General features: G+C 49.1%; 1 protein-coding gene across 1 annotated transcript in view; it reads right to left on the bottom strand.

Moving 5' to 3' along the window:
- Nucleotides 1-9,196, bottom strand: part of SLCO2A1 (solute carrier organic anion transporter family member 2A1) — an 82,451-nt gene extending 73,255 nt beyond the window's left edge. The window contains exon 1 of the mRNA XM_043595368.1: nt 8,941-9,196. Within this exon, the coding sequence (XP_043451303.1) occupies nt 8,941-9,036 (96 nt within the window). The 5' untranslated portion in view covers nt 9,037-9,196. The remainder of the gene's footprint in view (nt 1-8,940) is intronic.
- Between the last annotated feature and the right edge of the window lie 15,891 nt (nt 9,197-25,087).

The following is a 25,087-nucleotide window of genomic DNA, read 5'->3' as shown; positions in this document are numbered from 1 at the left end:
AGTCATGGGGCTTGCTGCTCCATGAGTCCGCCTCCAGTGTCCTGGCTCCCGCTCCTCCTTTCTTTGGAAGACTACAATCCCTTCCTACCATAGATCCTTGAGGTTTATTTCCATCACCGGACACCATCCCTGACCCTCCCTCGGCATCTCCACTGCCCCACAGAGGGTGGAAGTCCATTTGTGTATGATGTCACAGCAAGGGAGGCTGTAGGGGACCAACTTGTCCCAATTTGCCCAGAACTTTTCCAGTTTTAAAACTGAAAGCTCTGTGTTCCAGAAACTGCCTTCGTCCTGGGCAAAAAGAGGCAGTTGGTCACACTAAGAGGCAGGGAATTTACAGACTATCATTTATGGGAAGCTTGGGAGCCTCTTAGGGAGCCAAATGTCAAAACAGTAATACCTGGTACAGAGCCTCACATGGTGAATGCTCAGTAAAGGCTTCTGAGTGAGTGAGTCCCAGGCTCCTGCACCAACACTCAGCTCCTGCCAACTCCCTCAAAAGCACTGAGGATCAAAGGTAAAGCAGGAAGTTATCAAAAAGGGCCTGAGGCAAAAGGCAGGAATGATGTAAAACAGAATGAGAAAGTGGTCAATTTAATCCCATCCTGCAAACTCCTTGGCAGTCCAATAAGCAGGGCAAGAGTGGCTCTGGAAGCCTGCTGTCCTCCCAGCCCCTTCCTTCTGCCACCATCCCTTTCCCCCAAGGTCCACAGGGACCTCAGTGCATTCTCTAGCTGGCTCCTCTCCTGGGGTGTCCCACAGGGCTCAGCCCAGGAGCTGTCTGATATCCACACCCCATGTCTGTCCCACTTAAACTTTCTAGGTACCTTTCCCTCTGTGCCTCACAAGCTGGCTGAGTGAACTAACCGGATAAACTAGTTCTGACTTGAGGTCTACCTGTGTTGTGTTTCCCAAACTTGGTATGCCCTACCTGCTAGTCACATCTGGGAGACATGAGCCACATACAGCATAGCTTCTGAGAGTATCAATGTTACTCCAATATTTGGGGGGAAATAGAACATATTCTTTGGAAACACACACCTATACTGTGGAGGAAAATATAAAATTCACTTGATTTTAAGATTAAAACATAAAATATCACAGAAATGTAATGCTCACATCACAGTTCATCCCCTTCATCCTCTTGTCTACTCGTACGTGGAAACCTGATCACTCTGTCCTAGAATTCAGGGCATCTTGGTGAGGCAGTTTGAAAAACACTAGCTTACTACAGCCCTCTCTGATAACATCTGAGTCTTAACTGAGGTCCTCTGTGCTCTAGGCCAGCATCTCGCAAGGATGTTAGATGGGGCATTCTTCAGAACATAAGTAGATATTACCAGTGTTTGAGTAAACAAAAGAAAACTTGTTACCAGGACTCCCAGATTCCTACAGAACTCAGGAACTAAATTTGAGGAACAAGCACACTAAATTTCTAACAAAGAGTTAGTCTGCCCATTTTTGGGGAGGCAGGGGGGCAGCCTGTGGGGAGCCAGCACCGATCCTGACCAGACTGAATGTCCCAAAACTCATCTGGGATTTACCGTCCCAGGCTGGTGCTGCTCTCCACACCCGCCCCACCCCACCAGCCACGCCAAGAGCCTCCAGCATCTCCTCTGAGCCTCCTGAGTATCCTGCTCAACAGGGCAAAGAGGCTGGGAGGACAGGCTCTGGAAGAAGGCTGCTCACTGGAGTATCTACCTGTCCTTCAACAGCCAGAGGACACTCCCTGCCTTGGTTTCATTCCCCACCCTGGTCAAATGTAATCCATCCCAACAGGAGGACACACCCAGAGAATCAGGGTCCTCCAAACTGAGACAGCTGGGGATTGACCAAAGATAACCACCTAGCCTGCACCTTCCACTTCTGCCAGGCTTCATAGCAGCTCTCCCAGCAAAGCTCAGACCCAACTGGCCCTGCTCCCAGTCTCATCTCCATCAGCAACTTAACAGATGAGAATCTGAGAACTTACAAGGACCTCAGAGATCATTGAGCTCAGGCCCAAATGTTTACGAATGAGAGAATCCAGAACCGAGAGGCATTCTGTGGCCATGGGAAGAAGAGAACTAGGGAGCGCGATAACCCTGGGAGGGAATTCCTGCTTGCCATTTACTGGATAGGTGTTCTTAAATGAGCCTCCTTTTTCTCAAGTATGAAAGAGAGATGCTGAGCACCCCCCACCCCTTGCAAGGCCATGGTTGCGAGTAGAAAAAGTTTAGGAAACTTCTTTTCTTGATTAACAAATCAAGTTCAAGGGAAAAGACAACTATTTAGCTAAGCCCAGAAGAAAAGCTGGAGCACAGAAATACACAAGGTCCCATCCAGTTACTAAAAGCAAGCCTCAAATTTGTCTTTAAATCTTCCCAAAAGGCAAAGTAGAAGGGAAACTGAATGGGTTATAAAGTATGGTAACCATAAGATAAACACATACCACTGCAGACTGAAAATCAATCTTCTACCTGATCCTGATATCAAGACTTGCTGTATAGATACAGTGATCAAGACAGTGTGGTATTGGCAGAGAGATATACACATACATCTATGAAACAGAACAGAAAACCCAGAACAGATCCACACAAGCATGGCCAATTGGTTTTTGACAAAGGAGCAAAGGCGATTCAATAGAGTAAGGACAGTCTTCTCAACAAATGGTTCAGGAGCAATTGGATACCTATAGGCAAAACAAAAACAAAAATAAAAAACAAACAAATAAAATAACCTTGACCTAAACTTCATACGTATACAAAAATTAACTTACAATGGATCATAGATTTAAATGCAAGGTTATAAAACTTTTAGAAGAAGACATAAGAGAAAACTTTCAGGAACTAGGTTTGGTGAAGAGTTCTTAGACTTACACCAAAAGTAGGATCCAGAAAATTAAAACTTGATAAATTAGATTTCATCAGAATCTAAACAATGTTTTCTGCGACAGACCCTATTAAGAAGATAAAAGATAAGCTACATACTGGGAGAAAATATTTGCAAACCACATGCCCAACAAAGGACTTGTATTTCATATATATAAAGAACTCTCAAAACAATAGTAAAAATTCCAATTAGAAAAAGGACAAACTATAGGAACAGACATTCCAATAAAGAGCACATACAAGAGCACATGGCAAATAAGCACATGAAAAGATGTTCACCATCACTAGCCATTAGGGAAATGTAAATGAAGACCATGCTGAGATGTAACTACACACCTATTTGAATAGCTAAAATAAAAAATAATGACAACACTTGGGGCGCCTGGGTGGCTCAGTCAGTTAAGCACCTGACTTCGGGTCAGGTCATGATCTCGTGGTTCATGAGTTCAAGCCCCGTGTCGGGCTCTGTGCTGACAGCTCAGAGCCTGAAGCCTGCTTCAGATTCTGTGTGTGTGTGTGTGTGTGTGTGTGTGTGTATCTGCCCCTACCCCACTCGCGCTCTGTTTCTCTCTCTCTCTCAAAAATAAAAACATTAAGAAATCTTTTTAAAAAGTAATGACAACACCAAATGCTGCCAAACATGTAGAGAAACTGGATTTCTCCTACATTGTTGGTGTACATATAAAACTGTATGGCCACTTTGGAAAATAGTTTGGCAGTTTCTTAAAAAAAAATCAATATGCAACTACCATACTACCCAGCAAATGCACTCCTGGGTATTTACTCCAGAGAAATGAAAGTTTATGTCTGACCCAAAAACCTATACCTGATTCTTCATATCAGCTTTACTTATAATAGCCCCAAACTGGAAACAACCCAAATGTCCCTCAATAGGTGAATGGTTAGACAAATCACCGTACATCCATACCATGGAATAAAACTCAGCAATAAAAAGGAACAAACTATTAATACAAGCAACATCCTGGACGGATCTCAAGGGTATTAAGCTGAATGAAAAAAGTCAATCTCAAAAGGTTACATATTGCACAATTCCATTTATACAACATTCTCAAAATGACAAATTACAGTGATAGAGAACAGATTAGTGGTTGTGACGGTAGTCAGTTGGAAGCGGGTGGGCATGACCACAAAGGAGCAGCACAACAGAGATTTTTGTGGTGACAGAAATAGTTCTTGTGTCTTGAGGCAGTGGGGTGGTGGTTCCATGAATCTATACGTGTGACAAAATTGCATGGAACTATATACACACATTATAGCAATGTCAGTTCCCTGCTTTTGGTGTTATAGTGCAGTATGTAAGACAGAACCATTGGAAGAAACTGGGTGAAGGGTATGCAGGACATCTTGGCACTGGTTTCCTACGAATATGGGATTGTTTCAAAATAAAAAGGTTTTTAAGAACTCAAAATAAATCAAGCAATGTCTGGTACTAAGAACTAAGCTTTCTCCCATGGTCCCTCAAAAGGAGCCCCCAAGGACCACAGTGACAACCCATCTGTGCTAGTCCTGTGGGGTACAGACAAGTGTAAGTTCACACAGCTATTTCTTCATGTCCTTTATCAACAGAAACTGAGAGTGCAATGCCCAAGTACACAGCAATGATCTTATGATGTAAAATGGGGGCCAGACTCGCCCAGCCCCAGGCAAGGTCCTCTGACGGGTCCATTGCCCGGGACCATCCCGAGCTTCTCAGCTCCACCACACCTAGCTCTCTGGCTTTGGCACACAACTGGAGCTCTCCACAGGCCAGTGCCTCCACAGGCAGAAAGTGGGGTGAAGCAAGGGCTGGGGGTGGCTGAACCCATGATACAGCATAAGACCAAGCAGGGATGTGAAGAGGAAGAACAAGGAGGGATGAGGTCTAGACCCTGGGGACCATGCACATTCCTCTGCATTCCATAAACAGGGCAAAAAAAGGTGAGGGAAAGCCATGGTCCCAACCCAACAGCCCACATCACATCTGGGTCTTCTAGAATGGAAAAAAAAGTCACTGTCACAGACAAAAGAGAGTGATGAGAAAGAGATGAGCTATCCATAGTGTGAGACATAAATCACTCTTCCCTTTGTTCTGTGGCAGTGTAGGTCACAGTTCATCACCAGGAGAAGGGCTCTGAGCATGATCACAGGAGGAAAAGGCTCTCAGTGACCTGTGACCCCACCCAACCAGTTCCCATTGGTCTCCCCTCCCCCGACCCCCACACAAAAGCAGGGTGGGCAAACCAGGCCCTCTCAGGGGATAGATGAATGCTGTCCTCATTCATCAGAGAAACACCCACCAGCCTGGGGGAGGAGTGGGCACCTCTTAATCCATGAGGTCTGTTAAGTAATTCTTTAGCTCCAGGGATTCTCTTGAAAGTGTTTTCCCCACTTGTGAGCATCAGTTTGGTGGATATAGCACTTTCCTCTGGAAACCAAGAGGTTAAGCCCAAGATGCCTCCCCACAGTTGGGGGTCAAAGGCCTTAGGAAGTTACAGACACAAGCCAAAATAAAGCACTTCTTCCTCATTTTTGGGCTTCCCTCCCAGATCAGAGGTCCCCAGGCCACTCAGGCCAAGCTGTGACATCTGCCTACCCTTTTCTTCACCACTGTACTTCCCCTGCCCTCCATTCCCACTGGACTCTCCCTCACTAATGAGATATGCACTATTTCCCTAAACTGGGACCTGGGGTGTGGGAGTTCATGAAATTTGGGCAGCAATTACCAATCACCTACTCCTTTTATAAGATAACCTCGGTTTGCCCCCCAAAATTTCATTTTAAGAAGAAACAGATCTCTTTGAGGCTGCCAGGATGAGTTAGCCACAAAGGCTGTCTCCTACCTCCCCACCCACACCCCCATAATCGCTGAATGAACCTGTTTTTAATTTAGAGTTCTGGATGTTGAACTGGTCTCTCTGACAATGACTAGTGAGCAGGTCTTCTGTTTCTTAAGAATCTTATAAGCCAGAGGCAATTGAGAATGTCTCCAGATTAAACACAATTATATTTACTACTACAGGAGGGCATACAAAAACCTCACCCCATAAGTGAGAGTTGCCAAGCTCTTTCGGGGAGAGTTATGAAGAATGAAAAGGTATAATGAGCCTGTTAGTGACTGGGGATATCCATCGTGCAGCCACGACAGTGACCCTTGCTCACAGCTGGGATGTGAGTGTCACCGGGAACTGAAAACAGTACTGACTCTGGGAACAACTATACATACAGTATCCCCAAGTGCTAAGCCAGAATTGAGCAGCACTGTGTGATGGTGAGGGCAGGGTGCATGGTCTCTGACCCTGCAATCTCACATATCTGGTTCCTCTACACTCCACCCCTTTTTGGCTATGTGTCTACACCTCACTAAGCCCAGTTTTCCTCATCATTCATGGGGACAGTAATAATACTCACTAGATAGAATTGTACTGAGGATTACATATGGGTGAAATATATCCAAAGTTCTTGGTACATCCAGATGGCTTCATTAGTGTTAGCTACTATTACCTTTATTTTGGACATGACTGCTAACTATAGTTTCTCTTAAGTATGCCTCATGTGAGGCATAATTGGTGAAACAACAGATCCTAAATGATATTTAAACGAGCAGTCCTGTTTGTTGAGGCAAGAACTGACATTTTATTGATGTCAGTCCTGGAGAGCCTTGCATGGTTTACAAAACCCTTTTCCTACACCTCATCCCACATAATCCTTAAGGAGCCCCATGAGGTAGGGATCATTCATAGTACTGTTTTTTGTTTTTGGCCTTTTTTTTTTTTTTTTTTTTTTTTTACGTAAAGGTTCTGCAGTCCAGGAAAGGTAAGAAATGCTCCCCTTTGTCACCTATTTAGTAAGAGGTTAGATTTAGAGGTGAATCTAAGTCCCCTGGCCTCATTCCCTTCCCCTAAACCATACGGTATGTGGGGTTTTGCAGGAATGTCATAAAGCCAATTGCTTACTCTGTCCCAGCAATGAGGAACCCAGAAAAATGATGGGTCCTTGTGCTGGGCATCCCCTGTTATCCCCCATGTCACACATGTCACAAGACATGTGCCATCCATACCCCAGTGAGAGAGTGCAGGGCGGCCACTCAACCAACCTCTCATTGGGAGGAAGGACTCTCCCAACAAATAGCAACCCCCCAGACAACCATTACCACCCCCCTGGAAGAAAAGGCTTAAGTGAGTTTAATGGAATTACAGGCCCCAGATTTGCCTTGAGATATCCAAATTGTACCTGGTTTCAGGTTGATTAAGTGAGGCTAGGTGTAAGTCTCTCCAAACTCTGGTTTCAGCGTTACTATGGATCAATGGAGGTAATAATTAAGAGAATTTGATTTTTAGAGTTAAGAAAAACTCTTAATTGGTATGAGCCTTCAGGAGGCCAATTGGCCTGGGTCTAGGCCTCAGTCACTTGTGGCTAAATCATCAACATGTGATAAATTATCTCATTTTTATGGATCTTCAAAGAAACTGCTGCCATAAACTCATTTTAGGGATTCAGGGTGGGTCTAAATGAATCAACCTCACTGGGGGGTTACCCTTGCTGTCAGGAAACTGTTCTGGGACAATCTATCCCTCTTGCCCTTGTTGGTGAAAATAGGGAGAGTTTGCCCCTACCCTGGCTCTTTCTTGGGCCTCTTTCTTTTCAGACCACCCAACTGTTGCTCCCACCCTTTCCTCCCAGTTCCTAATTTATAAACACCAAATTTGCTACAATGCTCTGCTGAAACTTCTCCAAGACTCTTCTGAATGGTGGGACCAAAGCCACACACAGTGTTTTGGCCATCCAGGTCTAGCCAAAGGTGAGGCAATTTGAGGATTATCTGAAACCATCTCAAAATGTCTATGTCTTATTTACATCCAACCATGGAATCAACTCAGCCTTTATTTATTGTGGTGTGGGGATAGAGCAGAAGCAGAAGTGGGGATCCCAGCTCCTCTGCTAACAATATGAGTAAATACATTCGTGGGATTCACTGTGACCTCCAGATCCCTTTCTGTTCAACACTCACATCATCAGTTCACAGAGACACTCCTCCCAGACCATCCCTTTGATCGCACCACTGGAAGCTTTACCTAGCCCCATCTGACTGTATGATTGTTGGAAACAACTTCTCTGCACCATACCTAACCACCCCATCCCCCACTGTCTCCAAGGAGCCCTCATGTGGACTCTACAGTCCTCACCATAGCAGCTCTGTCCTCTCAGGACGTGTACTTCTAGGTCACTTCTGCTCAGGTAGAACCAGTAAAAAAAAAAAAAAAAAAAAAAAAAAAGCCTGTTTCAGGCTTCAACTGTTCCAGGCCTCCCTGGCCTGGTGAGGAAGCGGAAAACATTCCCGACCTCCTGGGGAAGAAAGTGTCCTCACCATAGAGCCACTCCCCATAACTTGCTAGGGGAGAGGCACCTGCTTAGATGTTACTGAACATACCGCGAGGGCCTGCTGCTTTCCTGGGGCCGTTTCCAGACCAGGAAGCACGCAGGGTTGGTTGCCAGCCCGGGGAATTCTGAACCCTGCGTGCGGCAGAGCGGTAGGGTAGCGGAGCCCCTGTACCGCTGCTCGTCGGGCAGAAAAACATCTCTTCTGCCACCCACCCCAGGATGAGTTAGGCTCTGCCCTCCATCTCAGAGGAACCACAGCCTGTCACCCGGCACCTCCAAGCTCACCCCTTCACGAAGAAAGAAACTGCCCTCAGGAGACCGAAAAAGTGTCCCGCGAGATGTTCTTTTTTCAAAGAGGAAGACACTATCCGACCAGAGTTGAACCAATAGGTACTGTCATTGTCCTGTTTCTTAACCCCGACGAGGGCGTGAGTGTGTGTGTGCGCGCACACACACACACACACACACACACACACACCCGTGCACACACGCGCGCGCACACACTCCCAGAAAGAGATCGCCAGTCCAGGCGCCCCCAGCCCGCCGCCAGGCCCGCAGGGATGCGTCGCAGAGCGCGGCACTGAGGGCTGACGGGGAGCCTCGGCGCCCCCCTCCCCCGCCCCGGGCTCCCGCAGCACCCCTGCCCGGGCCCGCCAAAGGTGCGCCCGGAGGTCGAGGGTTCTCCGCTCACCTTAATGTTGCTGAAAACAGAGCGGGGACAGCGTCCGGCTGGGCGCGAAGAAGCGTCGCTGTCCTGGCGCGCGCCAGGCTCGGGCCAAAGCCCCATGGTGGCGGCCCCCGCGGGGCGGGACGGCGGCAGGCCCCGGGCGGGCGGCGGGGCGAGCAGGGGCCGGGCGCCTCGGGCCGGGGCGGCCGCGTGGGTGGCTGGTGAGAGCGGCGGCGACAGCCGCAGGAGGCTCGCAGCGCGGAGACTGCGCGAGCGAGTGCGCGCCCAGAAGTTTTATAAGTGGCCGCCGCCGTCGCCGATGATGAAACGCGCTCTCCCTCCTCCCTCTTTTCCTCGGCTGTTGAAGGCTCTGCGAGCCCCCGCCCCCGCCGCGGCCGCCCCTCAGACAGGTGTGACGCGGCGGCTGGCCGCGCGTGACTTCGCTCCCGGCCCGGGGTCGCCTCTGCTCCCGCAGCTTGGCTGGGACCCGCGAGGCTTGACCGCCCCGGAGAAGGTCCCGCCTGCTGGGGAGCCGGGAGCGGCGGCCCCGGGGAGGGGAGGTAGTGGCTGGAGGGGCAGGGGAGGATAGGCGGGTGGGGGCGCCTGCGGGACTGGCGGGACTGGGGGTGCAGCGGGGACCGATAGGCGGGCGACTGGAAGGGACCGGAGAAGAGGTTGGCAGGACTCCGGGGGCAGGAGGAGAACCGAGAGGGTGCTGGAGGGGCCAACGGGAGCCAGGGAACTGGAAGGGGAGCGGGGTTTCAAGAGGAGAGGGGTGCAGCGGCGCCCCTCCCGACGCACTCGGGGAGATTTACGGAGCGGGTCTCTGCTTGTTTGCACTTGCCGAAAACCTGGGCTCTCAGTTCCGGTGATGGCTCTGAGACTCGCTGAGGCTGTTTGTGTCGAGGACTGATTTATATTTAAACTGCTCTTTGCGCTGGAGAGGGGGCCGCCCGGGCAGGGCCCGAACTCTCTGGACTTGAGCCAAGGTAAACTGCGGGCGCTGTCAAGTGTCAGCATGGCTGGGTCTGGCCTGAAGTACTGCGGGCCAAGAGAGAGGACCCCCCGTGGATATACAGGAGGCACCCCACTGGCCTCCTTCTCAGGGCTGGAATAGAACAGCAGCTTTATTTTTCCCCCAAGACTTTTCCCACTAGAATTCCTACTGCAGAGAAGAGAAAGAAGGTGAGACTTTTCAAGAGAAGGATAAGAAAGTTATGCCAAAAGCAGCTGCAGTAAGGAATCCAATTCTGGAGGTATTTTTCCAGCTCCCTAATCCCTGTAGTCTCCTGATGAGCCAACCTCTGGAAGCCCACCCTGTCTCCTGGAAAAGCATAAACCCACCTTCAATGCCCAGGAAACTTTGGCTAAGACAAAGACCCACAGGATGATGCCTTTCTGGGCCTGGTCTGGGCTTGTCCTCTGTCTGTGGGCTTCCCCTATGCACCTGTGGTCCAAGAACCCTGGACACAACAGCAGGCAGTGCTGGAAGAAAAGCCATTGGACAGTGGACCGCCTCTGCCCACTTCATTCACCCACAGAGTAAAGGGTATCTAGAGAGGCTTTCCAGAGCCCTGCAGCAGCCTCAGACCCCAGAACAGGCAGGAAACTCCAAGTCACTAGTCTACCCTCTTAGAGAACTTGGAGCACAATGATGGCTGCCACCAAGAGCACCCAATGTATGCTGCAGTACTCACAGTGTATTGTGCCAGGCATTATGTTGGGTAGCCACACACGTGATTCCATAGAACCCCAGGGTTAGCCCAACAATTATAGGTACGTATTACTATCTGGATTTTATAGATGATGATGCTAGAGAGGCCAACTAAAAAAAAAAAAAAAAGTGAAAGACAAACAGCTAGTAAGTGATAGAGCTGGAACCCGAGTCCAGCTTTGCCTGATTCCAAAGCCCAGACTTGAAGCACTATGCCCATTGAAAAGTTACCTATTCCAACACACTCATTCCACAAGTAAACCAAGCAGAGAGCAGAGAAGGCCCAGGCCACAGGCACATTGCACCTGCGATAACTAGAGTTTCTTCCTCAAACCCTGAGTGAGGCCTGGTCATGGTCCTCTGATAGAAACCCAGGGAGAGTCAGCTTCTCCAACCCTCATTTTATACTCCTCCATGAACCTTACCCTTTTCCGGGTAAGGTTGTCAGGACCAGCATCATCTCCAAAGGAAAGGCATATTCAGAAATGCTCCCAGATGGTTATCTCTGCCTTTCTCTGCTCTTACGAGGGGGGGTTAGCTAAATGTAATGGAGACCTAGCCAAAGTGGCTTCAATGAGATTAATTTGCCTCTCATAATAAAAGACTGCTAGTAGGCAGTCCAGGGGTCATGACCTAGGCCCATAAGGATTCTTTAATGTGTGGCTGGCTCATTGTCACAAGATAGCTGCTCCACCTCCAGCCTCTTCTCTTAATTCCAAGAAGGAAGTGGAAGACAGGAAACAGGAAGGGGTTGTGCTCACATCAGGGAAGCAAATCTCTTCCATGCACGCTTAGCTACCAAGACTAGGTCACATGGCTACCCTCTGCAAAGGGGACTAAGAAATGTAGTTGACGCTATTGCTACCTCCTGAACAAAATTGGGGTTCTATTAGGGAAGAGGGGAGAAAGGATATTGTGTATTAAACTTACAGTGTCTGCACAAAGAGTAACTCATTTCCTAAAAGCACCCCCAGGGTCTGTTTCCAAGACCCTTCCCAAATCCTTTGATTTCAGCAAATATTTCTTAACACTGTAGAAAAAATAAAGCACAAGGACAGTTCCTGACTTCAAAGACTCCATGGTCCCAGGGTGGGGAGCAAGAAAAGAAAGCATTATGCATTGTAGAAAGAGAACATGGCTCTCTGTTGTGCACAGACGCTATGGGGGCACAGAAGGGGGCCCTAATTCATTTTGGAGCAGGAGGAAGGTTTCCTGGAGGAGGAAGGGATCCTCAAGCTGAGACCCAGGGACTAGAAAGATTGGGACAATTAGGGTAAGATTTATCCAAATCTGCTCCATGATTTCAGTCTGGCTGGAGACCCAGGGACAATGGGAATGTGATGAAGAGGCTGGAACATTGAGTGGCATGCTAGGAAGTGCGGGCCTTATCCCCAAACACAATAGGGAGCCAGTCTGACAGCTGGGTAGGAGAGCATTGGGGCTATCCGTGGAAGGAACCCCAGGAGCTATGATGAGGATGTATTCTGCAGCAGTGGGGAGGGTGGTAGGGGAGAGAGAAAGATGTGAGAGACATTGGTAGGAGATGGCACCCAGGTGTTAGTGAGGGAGATGTTAGGGACAACTCCCAGGATCTGATTGTATTAGTGATGCCAACCCCTAGCAAATAGAACCCAGAGAGAGCAGCAGCTACTGGGGAGGGGGGGGGTATGCAGGGAACCCCACCCCCACCCCGGGCTCATTTTGAGTTCAAACTGCCTGGAAGTACATGCAGGTCTAGATGCCCAGCAGGGAAGTATAGGGGTTCAGTGCTCAGGGTGGGCACTGGACTAGAGATTGGGTCTTGGACATCCCACATGGAGGTAAGCCTCGGGAACAGATGGGTATCCCAATGAGAATGTGTTGACAAGAAGTAGGTCCAGGACCGGCCATAGCAGTATTCAGAGGTGGCACAGATTATGGAGCCAGCAAAGCAGACAGAGGGGAGAGCCCAGCAGACAGGAAAGTAAACCAATAGAGAAGCGTTGCTTCAAAGAGAAGGTCAGGAAACACATCCAGGTTGTGGAGGAGGGAAGATAAGACCTAAGAATGGCCATTGGGCTGGCCACAGGCTGGCATTGAGGACCTTGGCAAGAGTGTTTCCAGTGGGCAGAGATCAGAGTATGGGAGTTGAGGAGGAACTGCAAAGGAGCTATCAGCAACTTTCCCAGAGTTGCAGAGGGAAGAAAGGGAGGGAAGAGCTTTGGGCTCTCCTCTCTGGCTGAATCTCCTGCTTTCTCAGGTTTTGTGCTGGACCAGCTGAAGGTTCACACCTCCCAGCTTTTGCTCATGCTGTTTCCCCTGACTGCACTGGTTGCCTCATAGTACGTATTTGGCTTCTACCCTTCAAGAGCAGCTCCTGTTACTACCTGTTCTGGGCTTCTGTAACAAGAGTAGAAACATGCCTTGCATGGTGCAGACCTGTCACATACATTATCCCTGCTTTCTCAGGAAACTAGATGTCATTATCCTCATTTTACAGATGAATAAACTGTCAAGGCTCAGGGTTCTTCCCTAGTGCATACAACGTGTCTCTGCCTTTTTTATCACAGGTGACAGTGGAGACAATACATATGGTGGTTAAGGGCGCAGACCTTATAGTCAGACATAGATGCCGACCACCCTTCTCTTCAGCTGTGTTTGTTACCTTAGAGGGCCTGTTTAACCTTCCAGATACCCAGTGCCTTCTCTTTAAGATGGAGATATTAATGTGCACCTTCCGGGGCTGTTATAGTGTATAATGAGGTATCTGCTCTTGCTGTGATGGTTGGCAGTGTTGATGGTAATAAGTGTGCTCTATATCTCTTTTTCTTTTTTTTTTAAATTTTCCTTTTAAAGTTTATTTATTTTTGAGAGAGAGAGAGAGAGACAGAGTACAAGCAGGGCAGGAGGGAAGGGAGAGAGAGGGAGACACAGAATCTGAAGCAGGTTCCAGGCTCTGAGCTGTCAGCACAGAGCTTGATGTGGGACTCAAACTCACAGACCGTGAGATCATGACCTGAGCCAAAGTTGGACGCTCAACCAAGTGAGCCACCCAGGCACCCCTATATCTCTTTTTTCTAACTCAGCTGTGAGCTCCTTGGGAGCTTCTCTGTTAATTCTCTTTGTGTCCCTTATTTGGCCCAGCATATCTTGTTGCTTAAAAATGTTTATTAAATGGAATTGAGCTTAACTGAACTCCAAAAAGACCCAGTGACTGGGAAAGGTTTCATTGTCCTGAGGCCTCCAAGCCACTGTCTCTGTCAAACCCCCATTGCCTGACGCCATCCCTTCTGCCCACACCTCACCCCCAGGCTTCTTGTTGTCAACCTTGTCCTCACTGATGGCTGGCATGGGTCCCTAGGTAAGTTAATCAGTACACAGGCCACACCCCTTACTCCTGCAGCAGCTGGTGAGGGCCTCCTGGCAATTTGGATACTCAAGTGTGATCATGAATTAACTCTGGCCGTCTGGCTCCTTGCACATATACAGGCATGGAGGAGGACGTCCCCAGTGACTGTCTCCCCTGCCCCTCTGACAGGTAGAGGGCACATCTGCAGCCAACTGCTCTACCACTTTGTCACTGTCACCGGTGGGGCAGCCTACTTCCCTTGTGGGCCACCTGGCCACTAGTTTATATTTTTAATTAACAAACACACAGTGTTGACTGTCCATGCCTGAGACCAATACAGTGTTGATTCATCTAATCCTTAAAACAACCCGATGAGAGGGATTACTTTTATTAGTGCCACTTTATATGTGGAGTGAAGTAAAATAACTTGCTTGGGGACACATAGCTAGTAAGTGGCAGAGCCAGGATCCAGACACTGGCAGCCCAGTGCAAAGCCCCAGCTCCTGGGGGTTCTTATTCACAGAGACTGAGTCATAGCAGGCAGGCAGGCTAAGTCCAACCCCCCACCCATATGATGGTCTTTTAGGGGTCTGAAGCCCATTTTGGTGTCTTGCCCATCCTTGCCCTCTCAGAACCTCTGCTGCCAGCATCACTGGCCTGGAATACTTTCCTCAAGTGAGGTCTGAGCACAGGCTGGGGCCGCTGGGGCCCTCCTAGATCCTGCTCCAAGATGCCACTCCATTCTGCTCTTCCCCACTATGCACATCCCATTTCTGCAGCACGTACTGCGTGCCATTCTCTCTTCCCTAGGGCCCACCCTGTACTCCTTCAGCCCCACATCTCCCTTTCAGGACCTGAGGCCAACCTTGCCCTCCCCTTCCTTGAGAAAATGCAGTGAGATGAGAGAAGAGCACTGCAGTGCCAGGGTGTTCTGCGTCCTAGGACCCCAGCTTCTCAGCATATTACCTGGAGTATAGCAATCCTTGGCACAGGCAGGGGACCCGCAGTGGGTGGATTTCCATTTGCTTCCAGGAAAGACTTCTCAAGGCCTGGCTGTGCTCTTTCCTCTGAGTCTCACTCCATGGAGGTCACTCTCTGCTTTGGCAGGAGGCACGGTAGGGGCAGGAAAAGGAGAAACCTAAATAGACCTCACCCTGCATCCCTCCCATGTCTGTTCCCTGTGCGTGAGGAGCCCCAGCCTGGCCCAAGCCTCTGCACCCCACCCACCCCCATTCGGGTCATACCAGAGGGATACTTATCACAGTCTGTCATCCTGTGCTGGCTCATCACCATGCCTGTGTGATAATCAGCCATTCCTGGAGAGCTCAGACTTCACCTCTGCCTCTTGATCCTGCTGGGGTCCCACATAACACAGTCGGTGAACACCTACATCATCCTTGGCCCTGTTGCAGCCCAGGACTCAGTGGATCCTGTCATCTGAATGTTACCAAGTAAACAGAAAACCAGGGCCTGGTCTCTGCCATGATGCTTGTTTTTTTTTTTTTAAACTTTGTTCATCTTTATACTTTTTTCAAAAATAATTTAACTGCATCTTAACTCTACTAGGAGAGAGAAAAGATGTTTCATTCACCCATCATTCCATACTGCTATTTAAACTTTGCTGAATTTTCTATTTTTTCTAATTCTTCACAATGAGTATGTTTTTACTTAGAAAACTCACAGAATACCATTTGTGTCCTACTTTTTAACAACAAGTATTGTTCTGTGTTGAGAAGGGCTCATCATTCTTTAAATGGTAAGGAGGAGTTATTTATTTTTTTAAATTAAATTTTAATTAACATACAGTGCAATATTGGCTTCAGAAGTAGAATTCAGTGATTCATAACTTGCATACAACACCCAGTGCTCATCCCAACAAGTGCCCTCCTTAATGCCCATCACCCTTTTAGCCCATCCCCCCACCCACCTCTCTCCATCAACCCACAGTTTGTTCTCTATCATTAAGAGTAATGAGGACTTATTTAAACCCTGCACTGGTGTTGAATGTTGGGGATGTCTCTAATTTACATCTTTTACAAATAACAACTTGCATAACTTTTTGCAAAAAAAAAAAAAAAAGTTTGCCTTGGGACTGATTGGAAGCAGTGTAATTTGAACACATTTAGATATTTTCCTCTACAATGTTCAAAATCAGTCCTCATGCTGCATTTCTACCACTTAGGTCCCTTCTTCCTCCCCAGTGATACCCCTCTCAGCCCCTGTAGAGGAAGACCAGCACCACTCTCTTCCAGCTGGAGAGTTCACCTAGGCACTGGGGACCCCAGGGTCTTCCTTATCCCCAGCAGCCCAGACAAAGGCCTGGAGCTCAAAGAGCCAACTCAGAAGCTGATCCAAGGGTGCTATGAGGTGTGGCCGCCTTGATCCAAAATCCTGTTCCCTACCCCTAGTTCTGTAAAAGGAACTCAGCACCCAGGACTATAGGTCAGAGGCCTTGTATGAGAACCTTCCTGGAGCCTGCTGGATCCCTCATCTGTATAATCAGGGTATTGGACTTCATGGTCAAAAGGGGGGTTATCCTCTTATGCTTTCCTTGCTCTGTCAACTTGCTAGCTATGTGACCTATGGCAAGTCACTTAACCTCTCTCGGAGGCACTTGCCACTTAGAGGTGTGTGAAGAGTGAACTGGACTCACAAGCCCTCAGTAATGGTCACTGTTATAATGTTGTTTTGCCCTAACTCAGCAGTGCTTCCCTCATGGGTCCCTGTTGCTGCTCAGCTGTCCCCCACTTTTCTCCTTAGGAGGGCCTACTTTCTGCATAACAACGTCTTCCCAAAGGCTTCTGCTCAGTAGAGCCTGGGAGACAATCCAGCCCCCTAAGTGAGCTTGTCTGGAGCCCTACTCTCCCCTAACATTGGGTCCAGGAAGAGATGCCAGGATTAGGTCTCCTCCCAGGCCCTGCTGTCTTCTCTCCTCCCCGAGACTTCTCCTCTGCATTCACATGGGAGAGTCTGGGAGTCCCAGTCCCAGCCCTGGCTTCCACGCCTCTTCCCTGGGAGCCCAAGTCCTGGGCTCTGTTGTGGCTGCAGCGCGGACATACATACACACACACACACACACCCTCACACCCTCACACCCTCACGGACAGGCCTCCTTAAAGCCTTCTTGGCATTTCCTGGTTGGAGGCGCCCCTCCCTTCCTCACCTCTCCCTCACCTTGTCCACAGCAGGGGCAGTCCATGAGGGAAGTTCGTGAGGGAAGCATCTTTTCCATTCTCTAAATTTCCCGCACAGCCAGTAGGTAGTACTTTGGTAATCACTCTGGGCCACCTGTATCTGGCCCTGTGCCCTCTCCCTGGTTCTGAATCTAGGTCTGGGTACATGCTCCCACCTGACCCACCCTCGCTTCTGACGCTTCTGGAAGGAATCTTCTCCTTTGCCCTTTGTCTTGCTTCTTGTCCCTCCCCTTCTCCCTTTCCTTTATTTATACAGGTCTGCAGCCTCTTCCCTTACAGGAAAGGTCTCTGCTCTATTTCCTTCCCTTATGCACCTCTGCATGCCCTCCCTGCCTTCCCAGGTCCTGTTTCTCTCACTCGGGGAAAGGGAACAGGTGACCTGCCTTGCCAGGCCACACCCTCCCTGCACTGTTTGGACTGACCCTATATCAGTGGATTGTGAGCCTTCGGGGCAGGGACCAAGTTCAAACACAAGTACAGATAGCAGGATGCCACCCTCTGGAGACAGAGCAGGGACGACAGTCAGAAGAGCCTGCCTCTCCCCTCTCAGGCAGAAGGGACTGGTGGGGACATGCTTGTCACATACTTTATTTCCCAGTTGAACAATGCTTGGGATGAGAGTGGGTGCTGGCAGCCAATGACTGCTCTGATAATGACCTATTCTGCTGCTCTGTCCTTGCCCTTTGTCCCACTCCTAGCCTGGCTCTCCTAGGCAGCATCAACTGCTTTCTTAGCTGTAAACTTCGGGGCCTGTAAAGTTCTGTGGGTCCCTGCACCTGGGCCTGGGGTCCCTAACACACCCTGGGCCTTGTTCGCTGTGCACTGAGTCACCTGATGAGGTCACTGGAAGTCAGGCCTCCTCCCTGGTCATGGGTCACAGGGAGGGAACACATTGCTGGGGATTCGGGAAGAAAATATTCATGGCTGCCTGTGCAGCCAGGAGGAGAGGAGGCTGAGGAGGGTGACTAGGGTGGGTTCTGATGTGAAGATGGGGAGACCACAGCTCTTTCACACTAGTGTTCAGGAACTAACATTTGCAGGGGCTCCTGGCCTCACCTGCTCCAAGAACTTCCCTCTGGCCACAGTAGTAGGATGATGGCCAAGGAATGGACATCTGGTGTTGGCCCCTTCCAGAAAGTGTCCTGCTCCTGGTGGAAGCACCTGACATTCCTTTGGTAATGAGGCCTGGTGGGCTCTCAGCAGAGTGGGAGGGCATGGGGGCCAGGCCCAGACATTCTGGTCCTATGTTGGACAGTCCCTCAGTCAGGACAGCATGCCCTCTCTCAAGGCTGCCAGAAGTAGGGGCATCTCCCTCAGTGTTGGGGTCTGGGGCATTCTAGGGAAGAGGAGTGAATGTGGGATGGAGGTCACTGAGGCCTGTAACCAAGTCCGTCATACTCTGGGTCCCACCAGGCCTCTGTATCTAGACTTTGCAGTTCTGTGAGCCAATAGATTCTCCTTATGGTTTAAGTTGTGCTGAGTTGGATTTCCTATTGCTGGCATCTGAAGTTTCTGATAAATCCAATAAGCCGAGGTTTGGACAATACCAGGCAATTCACAGAGTGACCTCAGGGCCAGGACCTTGCAGCTGCCATGTGAGATGGATCCAGTGGTTATTATCCTCATTTCAGAGAAGAGGAAGTAAGGCTTGGAGGTCAAGAGCTTGCTGATCCCTGTGAGAGGTCAGTGTGGCCTGGGTTCCAGGTCTTGTGCTGGGATCTTGTCCTTGTCCTTCTGCTGGGTCTCATGTAGGGGGAGCCACTTATGCTCTGCTGGGGTCAGGCCCTGGAGGCTGAGGATGCACGGGCAGAGGAGACACCCTGGGGAGACAGCTGAGCTGCAAAGGGTTCTAAAAACATGTGGAGAAAAAGTGAACATGGCCACTGAGAACATGTTTATGAAGAACAGTGAGGAAAAAGCTTATGTCCTGATGGCAAAGAAAAAATAGGGAAAATCTATAGATTATACACACATACATTATATAAAATACTTTCAATTATGTTTTTCAAAAAGCTGGTGCATGGAATTTTTTTAAGACTAAAAGAAAATAACGCAAAATGTTAATAAAGATGATCTTTCCACAGTGGGAACGTGAGGGTTTTAAAAAAATTTTGTTTTTTTCTACGTCTTTCTGATTTTAATGATGAATATTACTTTATAAGAAAGTAAATAAACTTTTTAAAAAAAAACAAAGGAAGAGAAGAATCACTTGGCCACAAAACAGTTTTCCACAAGCACCACTTTCAGAATTGAAACTAAATCTCCATCAACCCCTTGTCTAGATGCATGTCAGGGAAGATACCTCGGTCCAGCCCTGCTTTGGCCTTGTGGTCTTAGGGGAGGGAGATTCACTGCTCCTCACTGTGTCTGCACAATGGGAGGGTATGTGGGTGGCTTCGAGGTGCTCCCAGGGTTAATGTTCCACTCACTGACCTCTGTCAAAATTCACAGTCACATGCCCTCATAGGAGAGCTCAACTGCTTTGAGCACTCACATCAGAAGAAAGTGCCCCCTCATCATGACCCCAGACCCTGTGCTGCATGTTCCACCCTCACAACAGCCTGCAGGGGAGCTCTGGTCACTTGTGCCCCTTTCACTGGGGAAAACACTGAGATTCAGGGAGCCCAAGAACCTGCCCTTGGTGACAGGGCTAGTGAGGGACACAGCTGGAACTTGAACTGCAGCTCATCTGATTTCAAGCCACTGGCTGTGCTGTGATGCCGCCTCTATTCCCAAACATTCCTGGGTGACTTGTTTATTTGTCCATTTCACAAATATTTACCAAGCACCTGCTATGCACATGACACTATTCTTGTTCACAAAGGAGATATGGAGGAAACATAAGACACCAGCATATCGCTCCAGCTCATAACACAGGTCTGTGATCTCAAAGGGGAGTGTATTGGGGGCAGAGGACCATCCCAAGTGCAGTGGACAGAATATATCACAACTATTTATAGCTATTCCTGTCTCATAATTTTTAATTTCTATTTTTATTATGGATAATATGCATGATATCTTGATATAGTAACATCCACACAAACGTATGTGATAAATCTTTAGTTAGGGTGCAATCAGCGAAGATCCACCAATTGTATTTCTAAGTCTATAGCCGTGCAACTATAAAATAACCATTCAAGGTTATTTGAGGATTAAAATGAGTAAATAAAATGAGTTATTTGATTAAAATGAATGTGGTATGAGCTCAGAGGCCAAGGATGATTGGGAAAGGCTTGTAGAGAAAGTAGGAGCTGCATTAGTGTTGGTAGGTTCTATCCAGGCAGAGAGAGAGGAAGGAGGGCATCAAAGCCAATAAGAGAACATCACCAACCGCGGCTGGATTCGGGAATGTGCCCAGCATAACTCAGGGAATGTGATCACTGCCCCTCTGCCCCTGCCTCATCCCTTAGCCTCAGAGCCTGAAGAACATCAGTCAGCTATGCCAAGCCTCTGGGCCTACCCAGGCCAGCAGGAAAGCCCCTGCCCTGGCATGGGGCATGGTCAAACCCTCAAGACCTTCAGATCTTGATCCTTTGCCTCCTCCATCCCCAGTCGCCCCTATGCTTCCTCCCAGACCTAACTGCTCCCACTGCCCTGCCCTTCTAGCTCCTCCCACCCCACCTTGAGCCCTGGATCCATGGTCTCCATCCCCCACCTCCTCAGCCTCTGCCCCATTCTGCTCCCTTTTCCTGCCTTTGGCTGGAACTAGCTTCCCACAAGAGCCTACTTGTGCTCTCCTGAGTGGAGCTACCCATTCTCCAACACCCAGAGCCACATGAGTGGCCAGAGGCTTTCTCCTGGGTCCCTGAGGCCACCTTTGTTTCTTGGGCCCTGCCTACCATGAGGTTCACATATCCAACCCAGCCCCCATCAGCCCCCTTCTTGTTTCTGTCATCCATTCCCCTGCAGGTCCCTCTCTTCAATCCTCAAGAGCTTTTCCTCTGGTTTCCACTCATACCACATGACCACCCTCCTGTCCCCACATCCTCCGTGCCTGACCTTCTCCAGGAGAGGGTGGCCTCTCCCTCTCAGCCACATCAGTCACCTGTGTCTGTCCACACCTGGGGGTTGCCTCCACCAGGAGTTGATCCACCTCTGGAACATCCACTTCTACTCTGGCCACATCTCAACCATAGCTGGACTTGACTTCACAGAGACGCACAGTGCTTTAATGGCTTCAATCTCCCATCTGTCTGTCCCCACCTATTTCCACTTCCTTCCAGCCCACAGCCTGGACAATTCCATGGAAGGGCTGTCCCTCTTCTTGACTGAGAGTGACCAACCCCTTGGGCTGTGTTCTGGGTCCATTCCCTTCAGCTTTCTCAGGCAGATAAATTGTTCCTTCAATTTCCCTCCCTCTTCCTGCATCTTCCCCTGCACTCTCGCTCTCTTCTCTCTCTTCAGGAAATTTATTTATGCTCTCCTGTTTCTCCACATTAATAACAGAACAACTCCTTGGTTTCCCCTTGCCACTGTCCTGTTTTTTGTTCTCCTTTATGGTCAGGCTTCCTGACATTGTCCCTATTTTTCTCACTTACCATTCACGGCTCAAACCCATACTAGCTGGCTTGGAGATTTCACCATCACAGTGGAGTCACCCTTGACAAGTTCAACAGGGGCTAGGCTCTGCTCTTGGTGGGCTCTCGGCAGCCTCGACCACTCTTTCCCTGCGTAGCCTACACACTCTGCCCCTGCTGCCTTTCCCACCCTGACCCTATTTCTCAGGCTCCTCCACAGCACCCTCATGGTGCGCACACCTCTCAGATGCCAGCACTCCAGTGCTCTGATCCTCTCCCCACTGTGATCCCCGTGACCTCAGCTGTGAGTGTTAGTCACTCACACCAGCGTTCTGTAACCTGGATCCTCTCCAACTTCCAAATCACCGGTGGTCCCTGCCTGCTCATCTGGATAGCCCACAGATGTGTGGAACTCAGGTAAGTGCATCCATCTTTCCCCCAAACCTCCTTATCATCCTGCTCACCTGTTTCCCACCAACTCCAAGGCAGAAATCTCTGAGTCTTGCTAGACTTCTCTCTCACTCCTGATGGCCAAACAGTTATAATAGCAGCAAATAGGAAGGCTAAGGGTCATGGTATTGTGCATCCCAGACTGAGATAAATCACTTTCTGGAACCAGGCTAAAGTGCCAAGGGTATGGAGTCTCGGCACCCAGACAGTGAAGATGTCCCCACCATGCACATTATGTGACCACATGGGCTCCCTGCTCTGTACCTCATGCCACCCTCAATCACTCCCCTCCCTCATTCTGTCTTTTAAAACTATTTATATCTCCCTAAAGTTTCCATTTTCCTTCAGAAGTTAGCAACTTCCATGTTTTCATGCCCTTGTAAACTTCCACAGACTCTGCTGTGAGACGTTGAGTCTTGGCCATTTTGTACAAAAAGCTTCCCTATGGTGGAGGGGGGGAGTCATTTAGAATCACAGTAATGGTAGAGGGTGGAAAACTATAAGGATGTCCTCCACTCCAGCTGCAACTTGCTTCTCCCCACTTTGGTATGTCTGGAGACCTAAAACATTCAATGCAGCTCATGTGCCAAAGTTCATCCTTGCTACTAATGTGAGATTCATTCCCTTAGCTAGCCTAACTGCTCTTGCTATGCAAGCAGGCCATCTGTCCCTTATGTAACCTCAGGTTACCTTGCAAAACACTTCTTCCACCTGTCCCTGAGAGAGTGTCACAGGCCATATGAAAGCATGGCCCATATGGTCTCTATGATAGCACATTTTGGGTTCCACTCACCTCTGATGCTCTGTCTTCCCCACCACTAAGGGCCTGTTGTGGAAGTCGAAGAGAGAAACCAGTGACAGCAGCAGGACACTGGGGAGTCCAGACCCTTGGGCCACTCAATGAGCAGTGGGATCTGGCGTTCTCACCTGTAGGTTAGGTACGACAATACTTACCTGGCCTGTGCAGATGTAAAGAAGATGAATGGAGGTGTTCCATGTAAAGCAGTGAGATTCTCATATTTGAGGGTGAGTCAGAGACACAGATCACTGGGCCCTACCCCTGGAGTTTCCGATGCAGTGGATCTGGGGTGGGGCCTGAGAACTGGCATTTCTAACAAGTTCCCAGGTAATTCTGCTGTAAGTGCGGCAACCTCATCCTGAATCAATCTCTCATCAATACAGCAGGCTCATACAAATGCGGGCCACTCCCACCCAAACTGGAGGGATGGTCTGGCCCTGCACTTTGGCTCAGCTGACAGTCGTGCGCCCCTTGACATCAGCTTGGTTCTGTGCCTGGACTCACTCTTGGCGCATTTCCTAACTTCCTCTGTGTCATTTTACTCTGTCTGGAGAGCAGAAAGAGGAATCAATGGCTGTTAATGGTGTGCCAGCCATAGGTAGGTGGTAGTGATGGCCATCAGAGGGTGCTCTGCCTGTTTTCAGGTTAGATTCAGATATTCCTTTCTAACTGTTGTGTTTTCTCTGTGCCCCAACCATGGGAGTTTTAAAAGGACACAAAGCCATGCCTCTGCAAAGGTAGACAAATGTTATCAATTACATTTAGAATACTCTCTGTTTCCTCTGGCACTCTGAACTCCCTGACCAGTACCCACAGAAGGACTTTACACACAGGGCAGATGCCAGCCCTGGAAAGGAAATGGAATGAACACATTTGCTGAGGTCAGAGCATGAGCATAGCCTCAACCCAGGCCAGCACTGATCCCCAGGGGCAAAGCCTCAGAGTCTCCCCGGCTCCTTCCTCTCTGCCCTCTGTCTGCAGGAGGGACTACATAAACAGCTTTTACCTTGAGCCCCCAGCCAAATGTCTCCCCTGTTTCCCTCAGCCAGCAAGGGCTGATCATATCTTCACAGGAAGAAGGGGGCTCATTCTCAGAGGGCTGAGGTGTATGTGCTCAAGAACATACGAAGCTGCTGAGGCAGGGGTTGAGTTTCTCTGGATGAAGCCTCAAAGTATTTGATATTTTTTTTGGCAAATGCTATAATAAAACAGTACTCACTTCCTTACCGAGACCCAGATCTGATTTAAAACAGCCATATTTTAATAAAGCCGGTGCAGCAGTGCCTGGATCACTGCCTGGCGCTCAAAAGATGCTCAATAAATATTTGTTGAATGAATGAATGCATTTATTCCAGGATAATCTGTCCATTCTTGAAGATTTGACACGGTCCTGGCTACTCTCCTCTATAACTGAGTTTTTCCTGTTTCTTTTAATCCTTTCCTTCTTCAAGTTCTCAGATGGGGCATAAAACAAATCCTCTTCCATCCTGCAGCTGGCTGCTCAGGAACAATGGATTGGTCACTCAGCAGCTCACAAATGAAAGTCCCCTGGCCACAGGCTCCCTGTCCACCTGGCCAGCTTGGCTCTCCCCTCCATGGGTCCCACCCCAGAAGAAACCCTCAACTACCTTCTGATGGCCCCCCTACTGGAAGCAGCATCCATGGCTGCCTCCCATTCTCTGGAGATGAAAGATCCAGGAATCCACAAGGGCAGGGTGTCTTCTGATTGCTGTGAGGGCATCCCTCCCCTTGTAGATTCCTTATCAACTGATGCTCCCAATTCCCAGGCCTCAGATTTGGGACCTTGAAAGAGGACTAAAGAACAAAGAAGGGCCAGGGATGGGGCCAAGGGTCAATAAAAGGCAGATGAAAGATTTTTTTAAAGAGTTGATTTGGTCACCAAATGTAAACAAACCTGTCTTGCCCAGAGCCGAGAGTTGGGAAGATCTGCTCACAGCTGGGCTTCTTTTTGTGCCTGGCTCACTTTGTTGATGGAACTCTCAGCCCAAACAAATTCAGGCATAGGTCCTCCCTTAGAGAAGTCAGTCTTGCTGGACAGACAAAGCCACCTTACTGAACAAACTGAGGGGTGATGGGGGTGGGAGGGAGGGGAGGGTGGGTGATGGGTATTGAGGAGGGCACCTTTTGGGATGAGCACTGGGTGTTGTA

Source organism: Prionailurus bengalensis, chromosome C2, assembly GCF_016509475.1.
Source record: "Prionailurus bengalensis isolate Pbe53 chromosome C2, Fcat_Pben_1.1_paternal_pri, whole genome shotgun sequence".
Lineage (NCBI taxonomy): Eukaryota > Metazoa > Chordata > Mammalia > Carnivora > Felidae > Prionailurus > Prionailurus bengalensis.
This window is presented reverse-complemented; position numbering and strand designations above follow the sequence as displayed.